The following is a 14,707-nucleotide window of genomic DNA, read 5'->3' on the forward strand; positions in this document are numbered from 1 at the left end:
GACATTACAGCTATTTTGCACTGTCATTGGTCTGCAGTTATAAGCAAATTATGTTCATAGAAAAGTTAGTAAGAAACATTTATACACAAGTATATATTTTTATTTTTACTATATACATTTATTCGAGCGAGAATGACATCGAATTAAACTTTCTGTTGTACACCACGCCCACCAAAAGGGTACCCTTGGTAGTGGAAATGCAAGCCTGATAAAGATGACCCGTACCATACTGTACCAGTCAGTGGAAACGGCCCATTAATGTGATTATTTTCTATTTCACAAGGTTGTTTTAACAGCATCAATGTTGTAGTGCAATTACAAAACATTCAGTAAAATCGACTTAAGCATTCATTTAGTTGTTCAAGCGTAAAACAAGATGAAAGACCTTTGTAACCACTAGCGCATTGAAAATACGGGGGTAAAATAAACTGTCATATTTTAAAGACATGGTGAGGGGAAATGGAATTTAATGCAGTGCTTCTTGTCCGATCTGAGACCCACTTCATATCGTGTATCCAACAGGCATGATTTGTAATTAAAAAAGGAGCACTCATAGCTCACTTAATGTGTAATTGTTGTAGTTTTGTTGTAGTCTACTTGTTCTGTTACCTATAACATATTTTTTTGTTGTTGTTTTCTTTAGCTTAGTTTAAAATTTCAACATTTTGATGCAATATTTACTTAATTTTCATAATTTACTTAATTTCCAAAAGTTGAATAGAACAACTTCAGTTATAGTGTCTTTAATTGTTTATTTTTTTGCAATGCTGCCCATAATGGTAGCAAAAGTCATGCATAACATTTTACTGTTAATGTTTTGGATAACTTAAATTTCTCTTCTTTCCTGAAATGTGTGTAAGGTACCTAAAAATATAGGTAGCTGTAAATATAGGTCATTTATATAAGTATTTTTCTCATTGCATAGGGCAGGGGTGTCCACACTCAGTCCTGAAGGGCTGGTGTCCTGGAGAGTTTTGCTCCGACCCTAATTAAACACACCTGTACCAGCTAATCAATCTCTCTTGGTATACTAGAAACTTCCAGGCAAGTGTGTTGAAGCAGGTTGGAGCTAAAGTCAGCAAGACAGCGGCCCTCCAGGACCGACTTTGGACACCCCTGGCATAGGGTGTCTTAATGTTTTAAATGCATTATATGCTATTGTTGAAATATAAGGCAAATATCATGACAAAACTGAGTGTATTTACTTGGACAATACACAAAACTATCAAAATAATTTCATATCTTTTTTTATTTGTTAATAAATCTAAGAGGTTAAATCTATAATAAACAAATAAACTAGCTGTTTAGGTTCTTGTGTGACCTAACATGCCATTGTAGTCAAGTAGAATAATTAAAAGATTGCGCATACAAGCATTCTGTGTTTATGTGAGCGTTCACCCTTGTATCACCACCGCAAATGAGTTGATCCTAAAGGATTAACAGAGTATTGGCTCACCCTATTACAAAACAAGAGAAAATGAGGCATGTAAATAAAGCGCCGCTAATGCAGAACATACCATAAAATTACATGCCCTACATTGGATTAAAGCAGCGCTACGAGATGCAGCAGACCAATGATTATGCGCTGCAGAGGAGGAATCTCTATAAAAGGCATTTTTGTGAGTGCGTTTATTTATTTTTTGCATTAAACATGTTTGACAAAGCAACAGAGGGAGGGACAGACAGAAAGACAAGCATCTAAAGAAGGAGAAAATCACCCAGGGTGTTCTTCTCTGGCTCTTCTGTGCTCCCAGAATGGTGTGGTCATGGCATGATGTATAAATAGACTGAGCGTGTGAGCAGGGGAGGAGCGTGCACATGTATGAGCGTTTGTGGTGTGTGTGTGTGTGTTGAGAGTCAGGGATTTGCACATACAGGGTTGTCTGCCTTTACTCTGGTCGTGTGAGCTTTGGATATAAATAGACATTGTGTGTGTGTACTTGATTATTCTGAATTCTTGTCTGGGTTTGGCAGACAAACCTATTGTGGCTTGGTGGAAGTACTTGGGATGGTAAAGATAAGAGTGATTTAATATTATTACCATAATCAGATGATGATGATGATGAATGCATGTTTGTGTTTTAACATATACAGTTGCACTAACGTGGGGACCCTGCAGTCAAACTGCAGTTGGGGTTAAGTTAGAGGACACACTAACACAATGATATGAAAAAATGTGTGTGCACAGAAAAGTTAAACATAAGTCTTGAAGTGAATTTTGAGTAAATGATTGGCTCAGGAGGAAGGCCTGGCCTAGTAGAATCTAATATGGGTGTCTATTAAAGCTGGCAGGTGTTAGCAACCTGAAGAAAACTGGATTAGGAGATTGGAGCACATTGCTATGGTACATGAAGGCTTAGACCGGGGTGACACTCAATAGCTACTTTTCCATCCACCTATTTATTGCACATAAAAACGGTTTATGGAAACATCAAGATGCATTTAAAATTTGAAAATGTGCATAACTAAGTAGGATAAACTTTTTATTCGTTAAGAATAGAAAAGATAAAAGATGTGCGTAAACTACAATGGAAACACTTTTATCGAACAAATTCCAGTATGCGCATGAAAAAAAGTCATGTGATTTTGTTATAGGAGATCATGTGATGATAAATATGTGTGTGAAAGGACAAACCAGCAGAATAAGCACACTGTAAAACATCTTAAATGTTATTTTGGTCTTTCAAAAATGCCTTAGACATTTCAGTATTTGTGTTATTATATTATTATGGACCTCCAGAATCAAGAGTGTCTGTGCTCTGCATCTCACGCCTTCAAACGCCATTGCGTGTTCACTGCGTGAGGATGGAAACTGCATTTTTGGATGGAAACATAGCTATTGACCTTATTTCTCACTTTAAAATGAACAGAAATTGAGTTACAGTAAGAGAATATTAGATATTCTCTTTAAGATGTTAAGGCTCAATGAATCTCAATTCTATTTTTTAACCCTTCCCCTTGGCCCTTGAAACAGAGTGTGAAGGGGAAGGGCTAAAAATTTTACCCCTAAGAAATGGGACACCATTAGAACACCTGCACACGTCATCATATGTCATTGCAATCTCTTGGTTCATATGAGATTGACGATCGTGACCGCAGTAATTATTCCAGTTGTGTTATTTTTTTGCTATTTATCTTTAGGAAATCACTGAAGGCAACGATATCATGTTATCATAACGATATAATGTGCCAATAAGCTCGACTGTACTGTGCATTTACAGTGTATTCGAGTGTCAGAATGTTGGAGGACTGCTATACAGGAGTTGTTGTTATTATTATGGATTATAGATAGCGAAATTTAGCGTTTTTTTTTTTTGAAAGCATGATGGTAAAACATGAACTCTGTTATGAATGTATTAAAACATATGCGTTTTTGTTGTAAAAATTCGTAATAATGACAAATAATACTAATTTGTAGAATTCCTGACTTCCGTGTGCAGCCATTTTTCCATTGTAGATGGTGTATTCTGGGAAATTGTGGGTGTGGTCCTGAAAAATCTTAGTTTCGAAGGGTATTTAGCCCTTCCCCTTAGCCCTACATCTTCAAGCTAAAGAGAATTGGGACACCCCTACCCCTTTACGTGAAAGCACAAAATGAGGGGTAGGGTTAAGGGCAAGAATTAAGGAGTAGAATTGGGATTGGGCCTAAATGACTTTTATAGCCTATCTGCTTGTGAAGTGGTCACATATGGAATACTGCAATACAGCAAATAGAGTCATTTTATATTTATGTTGACCTAATGGGAATTTAGGTGTAGTGTATGATTTCAGTACTATAATTGAAACCAACTGAAATAATTATTGCTTCTAAATAAGTTTCCCAAACACTCCACATCTGCAGATATTTTTGATGGAGAGTTTGCTCTAAAACAGGTAGTCCCACCACAAAGCCGTGCTGTTGGTTAAGCCAGAATTTGACATGTCAGCCCACTCAAACAAACAGAGCAATGCTTTATTGACACACTGTTTGTGCTTTTTGGGAATTCAGTTTAATTATAGATTACTCATCTGATTATATTGGGATGGGGAGAGTTTTAACATAAAAAAAGAATTACTTAAATGCTTAGTTCATCCAAAAATGACAATTCATTATTATTCTTGTATTATTCTCCATCCAAGATTTCATTGTTGGGCCTGTGAAGGCTTATTATGGGTTTGATTCACAGTCCTATGGATCCAATAAGATAGGGCCATCTATACAATAGGCCATCATTGTATAGGGCCGTCTATTGTATACTGTAAAAATGCTGGGTTCCACACAATCGATTTGTGTTGGGATAACATGAAGAAATTAAGTTAACCTATTATGTGTTTTTTACAAGTGGATTAAATATAAAACAATTAGGTTGTCCTTAAAAAAAGAGTGTATGGACTAAAAACTTTCGGGCATATCTTAAGATATCTTTTATATGTTTCATGGAAGAAAAAAATATATATGTGTCGGGGATGTCATCAAGTTAAGTACGTTTAATAATTGACTCCCATTGTTTTGTTTTTACTGTTTTAAAAGCAAGCGCAACTGTCCAGAGCTTAACAGTAAGCACTGCTAGATGGTTATAACTGCCCAGGAGAGTAGATGTTTAATATGTGGCATTCTTAAGGCTGATTTATACTTCTGCGTCAAACGCCGGCGTATGCTACGGCGCTGACGCATAGCCCTTCGCCGTGGCCATCGGCGTCACTGATGTGCACCTCTCAAAAAATGTAACTACACGTCGCAACAACTCGTAGCGCAAGCTCTGTGATTGGTCGGCTTGGTAGCGATGACGAGTCTGGGTGGGACCGAGAGCCGCGCGAATGGCGCGAACCCAATGTAGCGATTGTTTACAAGTGTGGAGTCCCATGAAGGAGCTCCGGATGGAAAGTTTTGTTTTGTGTTTACCTCATAGTTAAAGTTGTTGCACGTCCGCCGGTTCCTGCCTCAGAATGAGCGAGTTTGAGCCACTTGTACATCCCGGAAGTGTTCAGGAAACGCAAAAAAGCAGCGAAGAAACTCGACACTGAGGAAGATTTACACCTCACTGCCAACTAGCGTTTCGGAAGTGTTAATGCAGACCGACAGAGACAGCACGCAGAAGTATAAATGCACAGCCACGCGCGTTGCATGCGCCGTGGGTTACGCTGGTCACTTGACGCAGAAGTATAAATCAGGCTTAAGTGAGTACCCTCTAACATGATTGCTTATGTCTTAAGTGAATATAACAGCTGATGAAGAATACAGATGTATTAGTGACTGAAGCCTAATTCATCAGCTGGTGTGTCTACTGTCTATGTTTACCGTTTATCAGAGAAGTTTCATTGTATTTATTTTTGCTGTTTCTTGCCATTTTCCATGTTTTAACTTTATATTTGTTAGGCTAGTAGTTTTTGTTGTGGTATTGGAATTGTGAAATTGTAAAAAGATTAGGGTCATAATTAACATATTAAATTACACGATAACTTGATTCCAAAACAACTTAAATACTTTTTGTTGTTGTTGTTGTCGTGGGGGCAGTAAAAAATATTGGCAAGGCAAGTACAAATTTAAACCTCTGGCCTGACAGGACCAGTAGTACTTAGCACCGAGTCTCATGCTTGTTATTGTCTGAACAACTATGTGAATGAGAACTGGAAGGAAGCCCGTGTGGTTGGTTTTGGGTGCACTTGACCCCTGTTGGACGTGCTTCTTGTGGGCTGTTTTTAAAAACAAAAAATCAACAACAGCTAGATGGAGCCTGTTGTTGTCAACCATCATGACCTGTTCCTAGTTGAAAAGCCTGTGCCCTTAAATACTTCTCTGAGCCTTGTTGTTATTTATGTGGACAGTCGTCTATACCAGAGGGTGTGTTTTTTGGTCAGTGACTCATTTTCCTCAATGTTTCCGTCTTGTTTTAGGCCACGGAAAAAACCACAAGGATGCAGCGTCTGTTCGGGCCACCCATCCCATCCCTGCCGCTTGTGGCATCTACTACTTTGAGGTGAAGATCGTAAGCAAAGGAAGGGATGGGTAAGTGCAATCAGCTTCTGTTTGAGGCATTTGTATACAGTCTTTTACTGAGATCTGTCTATAATTTGAGAAAATGCATAATCTTGGAACTTTAAAACAAAGACATTTCAAAGGAAACATAAACAAAGATAATTTTACGCACTATTTCAATATGATGTTCTAAATTTGAGAAATTGATATTGTGATTTGGAGAATCAGCACCTTCAAGTCCGAGGCCTTGATTTATCTATAGGCAAAAAAAGGAAAGCCCTTATCCCAGGTGGGGGAGTTCAAGTATCTTGGGTTTTGTTCACGAGCGAGGGATTGATGGAACGTGAGATTGACAGAAGGATCGCTGCAGCGGCAGCAGTAATGCGGTTGAAGTACCGGACCTTTTTGATAAAGAAGCAGCTGAGCCGAAAGGCAAAGCTCTCAATTTACCGGTCAATCTATGTTCCAACTCTCACCAATGGTCATGATCTTTGGGTCATGACTGAAAGGACAAGATCTCAGATACAAGTGGTCAAAATGAGTTTCCTTCGCAAGGTGGAAGGGCGTACCTTTATAGATTTATAAGCCTTACGCTTATAGAGGTCTTATTTCCTGGGCTTATAGATGTACCCTTATAGATGTCACCCAGGAGGAGCTTGGAGTAGAGCTGATGCTCCTCCACATCGAGAGAACCCAGCTGAGGTGGCTCAGGCATCTGTTTCAGATGCCTCCTAGACGCCTACCTAGGGAGTTGTTCCAGGGATGCCCCACTGGGGGGAGGCCTTGGGGAAGACCCAGGACATGCTGGAGGGACTATGTCTCTCTGCTGGCATGGGAACACCTTGCGATCCCGCCGGAGGAGTGGAAGGAAGTGTCTGGGGAGAGTGAAAACTGTGGTTCTCTCCGAAGACTGCTGCCCCTGCAACCTAGCCCCGGAAAAGTGGATGAAAATGAATGATATTGTGATTTTTGTTGAGATGTTCCTCTTTTTTCTCAAAGTACAAGATGTTTTTAGATAATTCTCAAATCACGATGGAGAAAACATCATAGCATTTCTCACAAATGTGAAGTTTACGCAGCTTGAGCACAGCTGTCATTAAATCGAACTGACAAAGGCTAAGAGATATTCAAAAGGCATTTTCACAGTCTCTGAATAATAATTGCACTGAAACTTTTTTCCCTGTGTCATGCATGAGTCAGTTGTTGCCAAGTATTAAATGCCTTTGGTTTAAGGATATTATTGTCAAAAAATAAATTACAAATTGTCCCCACCCTGTCCTGTAACCACTTCGCAAAACGATTACTAAATATATCTGACTGGATCACTCATGTTCTGCTGGGTCATCTAACTGCAACTTACAGGTTGTGCCTAAAACTGTTAAAAAGTGTTGAGTCATCCTTTAGTCACTGTAGTCCAATGCTCTGGAAAACTCTCTCTCAGACAAAAACTTTTTTAGTCAATTCAGTCACCATCAATTTCATTTCAAATTGTGCAGTAAACTGTTATTTGCTGCATTTCCGTGGGTCACACCTATGCTGCACTGACTGACAGAAAGCTCTTTAGTTTTAAATTTTTTTTAGGTCTAGTAGCCAATCGTTAACAGGCCATGTATTTCCACAAATTTTATTAAAGAAGTCTAAAAGCTAACTTTATGTGATCCTTTTGCTGTTCACAGTACCCAGAGTGACCCAGAGCACTGGTAATCTATTGATACTTTCATCTGTAAAGATAAATCGAAAAGGATCTCTGCATTTTTCCCCGTCAGTTGTATGTACACCTTTACAATGTCAGTTATGTTGAATAAAAATAAAATAAAATAAAAATGAGCAATCACATTTACCACTGCTCTGATTTTAATGCGAAATTTAGTGCAAAATATGGGTTATCCCATGATCAGAAGTTTCAAAAACGTTAATCATATAAATTTCCAATTTGTGTTCATGTTGGTCATGTGAATTTTCTCACACTGATCAGCAGAAAAACTGCTTGATTCTCTTGCTTTTGGTTTAAACCTCTCAGCACTATTGACCTTGTAGCTAGAGATGAAATATAGAGATGTAAATTCTGAATATACTTTGCTGAAAATTAAAACAAACAAACAAAAGTAATAAAGTAATTTTGTAGGACTTTTTTAATTTAATTCAAACTTAAACTGTAACTAAAATGATACTGATTAAAAAACACAACAAAATAAAAGACCCACTTTTTATTGACAGTAAAATTAGATCAAGTTGAGAGGTGTCATTATACTAGCGTTGTCACAACAGTAGCACTATTGCAAGCAGCAAGAGCAAGTATACTACATAGAAAATTCAAATGTGCTGACAGTGTGTTCTTTGAGCAAACTTTGCTTTTATGGTGTATATGAAGTTCATACAAATATGCATAGATGTACATAATGTGGAATATTAAGCTATTTTAAGCTTTAATTCAAAATTCTGCTGCTCTTGTACTTTAAGGCTGATTTATACTTCTGCATCGAGTGATCAGTGTGACCCACGGCATCATATATACTTCTACGTTCTCTTTGTGTTGCTCTGCAATAACACTTTCAAAACACTAACAGTGTGTAGGTTTTTAAGTTCCTCTGTGTCGAGTTTCTTCATGGGTGTTTAGTTTTATTCTGAACGCTACCTTACCATACAAGTAGCTAAAACTCGCTCATTCAGAGGCGGGAATTGGCTGATGTGTAACAATATTGATCATAAGGTAAACACAAAACAACAGTTTCCATCTAGAGCTCCTTTACGGGACTCAACACATGAAAACAGTCGCTCCAATGGGTTCGCTCAACTCTCAGTCCCGCCAGCACTGGTCACAGCTAACTAGTCGACCAATCGCAGAGCTTGCGCTGTGCGTCGTTGTGATGAGTAGTTACATTTTTTCTTTTAGATGGGCATGTCGGCGTCAGCTTCTGCAAGGGCTATGCAAAGGCTGCGCCGGACCATACGCGTGCGCTTGATGCAGAAGTATAAATCAGTCAATCAGTTGTCTGAGAGGCAACAAACTGCTCTTGCACAGCACAAGCCATTGAAATGAATGTTTTTTTATAGCACTGTACATCACTTTTTCTGCGTCATGTGTGGAAGTCACTTCATATCGCACAATGACTATGGCTAGAGAAAGGTAAACTAGTGTGCTGAACACTGCTGCAACACATTTGGGGGTGTTTTTCTCTTTCAGACAAAAAGTACAGCAAATTTTCCCAAAACTTCGGTGTATCGCTTTATACTTAAAATGTCCCTGAAATTTCATTGTCCTCACCTCATGTTGCTATGTATATAAGAATCTTTCCAGTGCATAAATGCACATTTCATGTTATGTTTAATAATTTTATAATTGTATAATTTTTATGTATTCAGAGTTCGCAATTAACATATTTTGTGTTAAAACTTAACTATTTAAAATGATCTTTAGCTGAATTTAGTTATATGGTGGCTCTATCAGCAGCATAATGTATAGTTCAAGTGTGTTTCAGAGTTTTGCAGTGTTGTTATTTTTAGTAAAGCGAACATTTGTCCTCTACCATTGGTGTTTGCAGGTACATGGGAATTGGACTGTCAGCCCAGGGGGTCAACATGAACAGACTGCCTGGTGAGTTAGTGTGCGTTTGTGCTTCTATGTTCACTGAAGGCCCGGTTTTAAGTCTTTTTCCGGTAACAGTATACTCAAGCCGTAGATGAGCACGGGTGAGTGAGTTCAACACATGCATAGAACCATCTAGTAGGCTTGTTCTGTTTTAGCATTCAACTTAGACCTGCACTGTTGTTTGCACACTTTCTTTGCACACAGAAAAATAGGCTATATGTGTATGGATATCTGTGGACTCTCTTGATGACAACATTTGTGTGATGAACAGTACATGGACTATAGTGGATGCCATATAAGTATACTTTGGGCTAAAGTTCCTCTTTATGCATGTTTGGATGTATTTTTATTGATATGATCACAAACGGATGACTAAAAACATGTGTATTTAGCCCCTGATTACTCAAAAATGGTTTTGACAGTAGTGGGGAAATATTTCTACACTTAAATATATGGAGTACATTTTAAAGTAGTGAAATCAAATATCAAGACAATGCAAGTAAGATTTCTCTAAATCTTTATAAAATACTCCTCACAAACACTTTTATTCTACTGTATGTTGAAATTCTTGGTTCTGATTGGTTGCAAGGTGTACATAAAATAAACTACACAGTATAAGGTATTGCTGTGCATAGTTTAAAAACTATGGCGAAAGGCTGAGATAGCCTCACCAAACTGGCTTGTGCCTAAACCATTCAGAGACTAAATATCATAAATGCGACCTTAGGTTTGAGGTATTTCCATCTCTTGCATTCACCTTTTGGTTGCGCAATTTGCAGATGGCCTTGTCCGTATTTACCACCTCTCCCTTCTTGTTTTGTCGAAACCCGAAATACTACCAAACTGCAGAAGTTGTTCTTTCTCAACCAGGTAATTTGGTGCGCAACTCACCATATATCCCCATCTCTCTCTTTCTCCACCATGCTGTCCTGTGATGACAACCATGCATAAGCATTTGTAGCCATTAAATAAACTATATTTAATATTTGATCCTTGTCTGCTATATAAGTGCATTGTTTTTATGACGGTATAACTGTGTTGAAACTGATACTGTTGCTATTTTTCGATGCCGCAGTATACCATATTACTGTATTACCGCCCCAAGCCTAGTGTGAATCATGTATAAAAATAATATTCAAATTGCAAGCAAGTATGATTACAACAGAGCAAAGTAAAAAAAAAAAAAAAATGCTAAATTTACAGTGCTTTATGGTTTACGGAGAGTCAAACAGTATTCAGTTACAGAAATTGAAAAATGAAATGTAAAACAACACTGTATACAATCCATATTCTTTATTGTATTAATAATTCAGTAAAATTGTTCTTCATTAAAGTTACAGATGTTGTACTTTCTTGTGCCTGAATGCTTCAAACTTTCTTGAAATGGATTTAAAATGCATACAAATGCTAGAGTTTCACTCTGTTGTGGTTATACTTTGCAATGACTCCAAAAATCTCATGTATTCTCAATTGTTTATCAACTCAAGATTGCAGATCCTGCGATGTGATTATTGCAGACACACATTGTGATATCGATGGTGAAATTATATATTGTGCAGCCTTACTACACAGGTAGTCCAGTCAGTTTTGATTACAATTAAAATAAATGCACTTCCTTTAAACATTATTAGTAATCATAGATACTCAGTGAGTTGCCAGAGCCTTCATTTCTTTGGTGTAATCTTGAGGATACTGGCGTGTGCTGCACCAGCAGCTGATGGGGATCAACCAACTCACTTATATGTTCAAAAATATTAGGTAGCGACTGCACGGTAGCGCAGTGCGTAGCACGATTGCCTCACAGCAAGAAGGTCGCTGGTTCGAGCCTAAGCTGGGTCAGTTGGTATTTCTGTGTGGAGTTTGCATTTTCTCCCAGTGTTGGTTTGAGTTTTCTCCGGGTGCTCCGGTTTACCCCCCACAAGTCCAAAGACATGCGTTACAGGTGAATTGGGTAAGCTAAAAATTGTCTGTGGTGTATGAGTGTGAATGAGTGTGTATGGATGTTTCCCAGTTATGGGTTGCAGCTGAAAGGGTATCCGCTGCATAAAAAACATATGCTGGATAATTTGGTGGTTCTTTTCACTGTGGCGACCCCTTAATAAAGGGACTAAGCCGAAAAGAAAATGAATGATTATTAGGTAGCTAACACATGTTACTACGAGCCATTAGATATACCTGTGTCATTTATACGAACACACACAATCTCTATCATGCATGCTTCCTCTCTGTCTGACTCTTGACTATAGTGATGTGATGCAAAGGGCAAAACAAGTTTTAACTTATCAATAGCTTGGCTAATGAGCACAAATAATAATCAATATAATCATTAACACTGTAATCACTTCATGGAGGCAGCTATGCTTTGCGTCGGGTAGTTCTTTACGTCCCTGTTGTGCATTTAAAATTGATTATGCCTTACATATAACTTCCTTTGTAACAAATTAGTACAGTGCCTTAAACAGTTTTCACATTTAAACATTTCATAGACACAAAAACAAAACATTTAAAATAAATATAATTGTTAATAGCAAGTATTCTTTAACTGGTTTCTACTGTAAGGAAAGAAAAGTGTATGCTGTTTATCACTTTATTTTATGCAAAGTCGCATAGAGGAACACTTCAGTTTACTTCAGTCACCTAATGTCTTGCACAAAATAATTTATTTAAAGGAACAGTGGTCCCTTGCTATAACGCGGTTCACTTTTTGTGGCCTTCCCACAATGTCGACGAAATTGCGGTTTTCTCTCCACAATGTCGACGAAACATTCTGCACCGTCAAAGGCACCTGTGGTAGCACCCAAAAGGCAGAGGAAGATGCTAACTATTGCACAGAAAGTTGAACTTCTGGTAGAGAAGCTACATGCTAAAGGAAGGTAGAAGTTACTCGGCTTTAGGGCGCCATTAAGGAATAAATAAATAAAGAATAACTGGTTTTGATGTTTGGTTTTATTCTATAATACTAGACTTAGTTTTCTACGACGAGAGAAAACTAATGTGAAAAAAAAATGTGAAAAAATGTTAATGCCGTCTGAGAAAAGTGTAAAGTGGGGGTTTTACAGCCTAAAAACATCTATAATATTTGTAAAAAGTAAAGCTGACTACTTTGCAGATTTCGCATATTGCGGGTTGTTTTTAAACCACTGTGAATTACGAGGGACCACTGTAATCGCAAAATACTTAATTTAGTTACTATTATATTATAAATAATTATATTTTTGTGGGTGAGTAACTGATAACATATGCTAATACCAAGTTAAAAGAAGTTATTGAGTGGTCAGCATAACTTATGGTAAAGTGTAAGTTGTAGATGAACAGATAGGTCAATGCATTTCTGTACCCCACCAAAACAAATTAAATTCCCTTATTAGAAGTATCTTCATGTTGTTGGAGAAGTAAAAAGTAGGGAGGAACTTGATTTTATCTGTGTTGTGAAAAGTGGTCATTTGTTACATACCAGAATGGAGGCTTTTGATTGGATGGGAGGGATTTGTGAAGCCAATATGTAAAGTTTTTTTTTTTAGGGGGAAGAGCTTTGAAGATTAAAGGAGAAGTTATTACTTTTTGATTACACACTGATGAATCCCTTCATGAAAAGCCAACTTTGTGATTCACTTTTGGCTGTAGATTTTGTAGCCTAAGACCATTTATTTTCTTTTTTTTCCGCTTCTTACACTTTTTAATATCTTTCTATCACACTCGGACTGTAATTCAGACAAGGAACATGCCTCAACATGTCCTGAAAAACACTAGCTGTGAGAATGACCTTGCAAATGCAGAGATATCTCAGGGTTTTTCTTTCGGTGCACCTCAATCTCAGGAAATAACTTTGTGATGTGTTTTTTTTTTTTTTCTTTCTCCTGAGTCCTCAAAGGGAAGGAGAGGAAGGAGAGGAGACCTAGATCTCATTAACGGTTTCCCTCAATGGATTTTACCTGGCATCCAGAATTTTCTAAGATCACAAAGCCTACAAATTATTCATAGCTAAAAGCTAAAATTAATCAGAGAAAATCTTTTCACTCTCACAGAGCATCCATTCACACGCTCGAGGACGTCAATTGGACCAGTTCATTTAAATGACTGACCGGAATGAAAATCGGCAAAATAAGCATATAAATTAAATTAAATGTGCTTGCGTTATAACGAAATATGTTAAAAAGAAAATGTGACTGAAAAGTCTGACTTGTAGTATGTGGAACATGCTTATATACACAATTTTAATTCAGTTGTCCTTTTATTTTGGCCACTTGTATGATTTGGCAGTGTCATCAAGCTGATTAAAGTAAAGGTCATTTAGTAGTAAGAGGCTATTTAAAATTGAATCAAATCTTTCTAGTCATTTAAGCACTGAATTGAGCTGATTGTTTGAATTAGTTTTAGCCTTAGTTAAGCTGATGCTAATGAAGATATGATGTCTAAGCAGACACTAATTAAAGTATCGAAATTAATTTAGGGACATGAAGCACATCCGACTCATCCTGAATTCTCTCTTTGATTGACCTATAAATCAGTGTTTACTTAGTTAGATGCTTTTCCTATAGAAATATCATTCAACAGCACTTTAATATGAACCAAAATGCAGAAAGAACTGAAATACTGTGAAATAATATTGCAAATATTTTTTCCATTTTATAATATTTCAAGATTTATTTGTCTTCATTGTCACATGATCTTAAATAAATCATTAAATATGTTGATTTCTGCTATTTTGTTTAAAGGAAATTAGTATTGAACATGTCAGCATTTTTCTCAGAAAACGTATTTCTAAAGGTGCTGTTGATTTAAAAATTTCCTCAGATGTTTGAAAGAAAACAAAACTAATTCGTTTACAAAATAAGTAATGTGTAATGAAATTAAGTGACACAGAAAAACAGTATTGAACAAATGAAGTAAGGGAGGGTTATTCAGCAACCCTCTGCCCTTCGTCATTGGAAATTAACACTAGCTGCTTCAGTCCAACATCTGCATTAGCAGGATGATGAAGATGAAACCAGGGTGGACATTTCAGCAAGACAATGATCCAAAACACAGCCCAGAAAACGCTCAAATGCTTTCAGAGAAAAAAAATCAACCTGTAGAATGGCCCAGCCAATTACCTGACTTGAATCCAATATAGAATAGAAATTAAAAATCAGATTTGATAGACAAGACCCACAGAACCATTA

At 37.3% G+C, this 14,707-nt stretch overlaps 1 protein-coding gene across 3 annotated transcripts in view; it reads left to right on the top strand.

Annotated features, from left to right (window-relative positions):
- ranbp10 (RAN binding protein 10) overlaps nt 1-14,707 on the top strand; it is a 71,564-nt gene that overhangs the window by 7,339 nt on the left and 49,518 nt on the right. For all 3 annotated transcript variants that reach the window (XM_073929587.1, XM_005159142.5, NM_001045050.2), the window contains exons 2-3: nt 5,875-5,986; nt 9,499-9,551. In XM_073929587.1, the coding sequence (XP_073785688.1) occupies nt 9,503-9,551 (49 nt within the window). In that variant the 5' untranslated portion in view covers nt 5,875-5,986; nt 9,499-9,502. The remainder of the gene's footprint in view (nt 1-5,874; nt 5,987-9,498; nt 9,552-14,707) is intronic.

Source organism: Danio rerio, chromosome 18, assembly GCF_049306965.1.
Source record: "Danio rerio strain Tuebingen ecotype United States chromosome 18, GRCz12tu, whole genome shotgun sequence".
NCBI classification, from domain to species: Eukaryota; Metazoa; Chordata; class Actinopteri; order Cypriniformes; family Danionidae; genus Danio; species Danio rerio.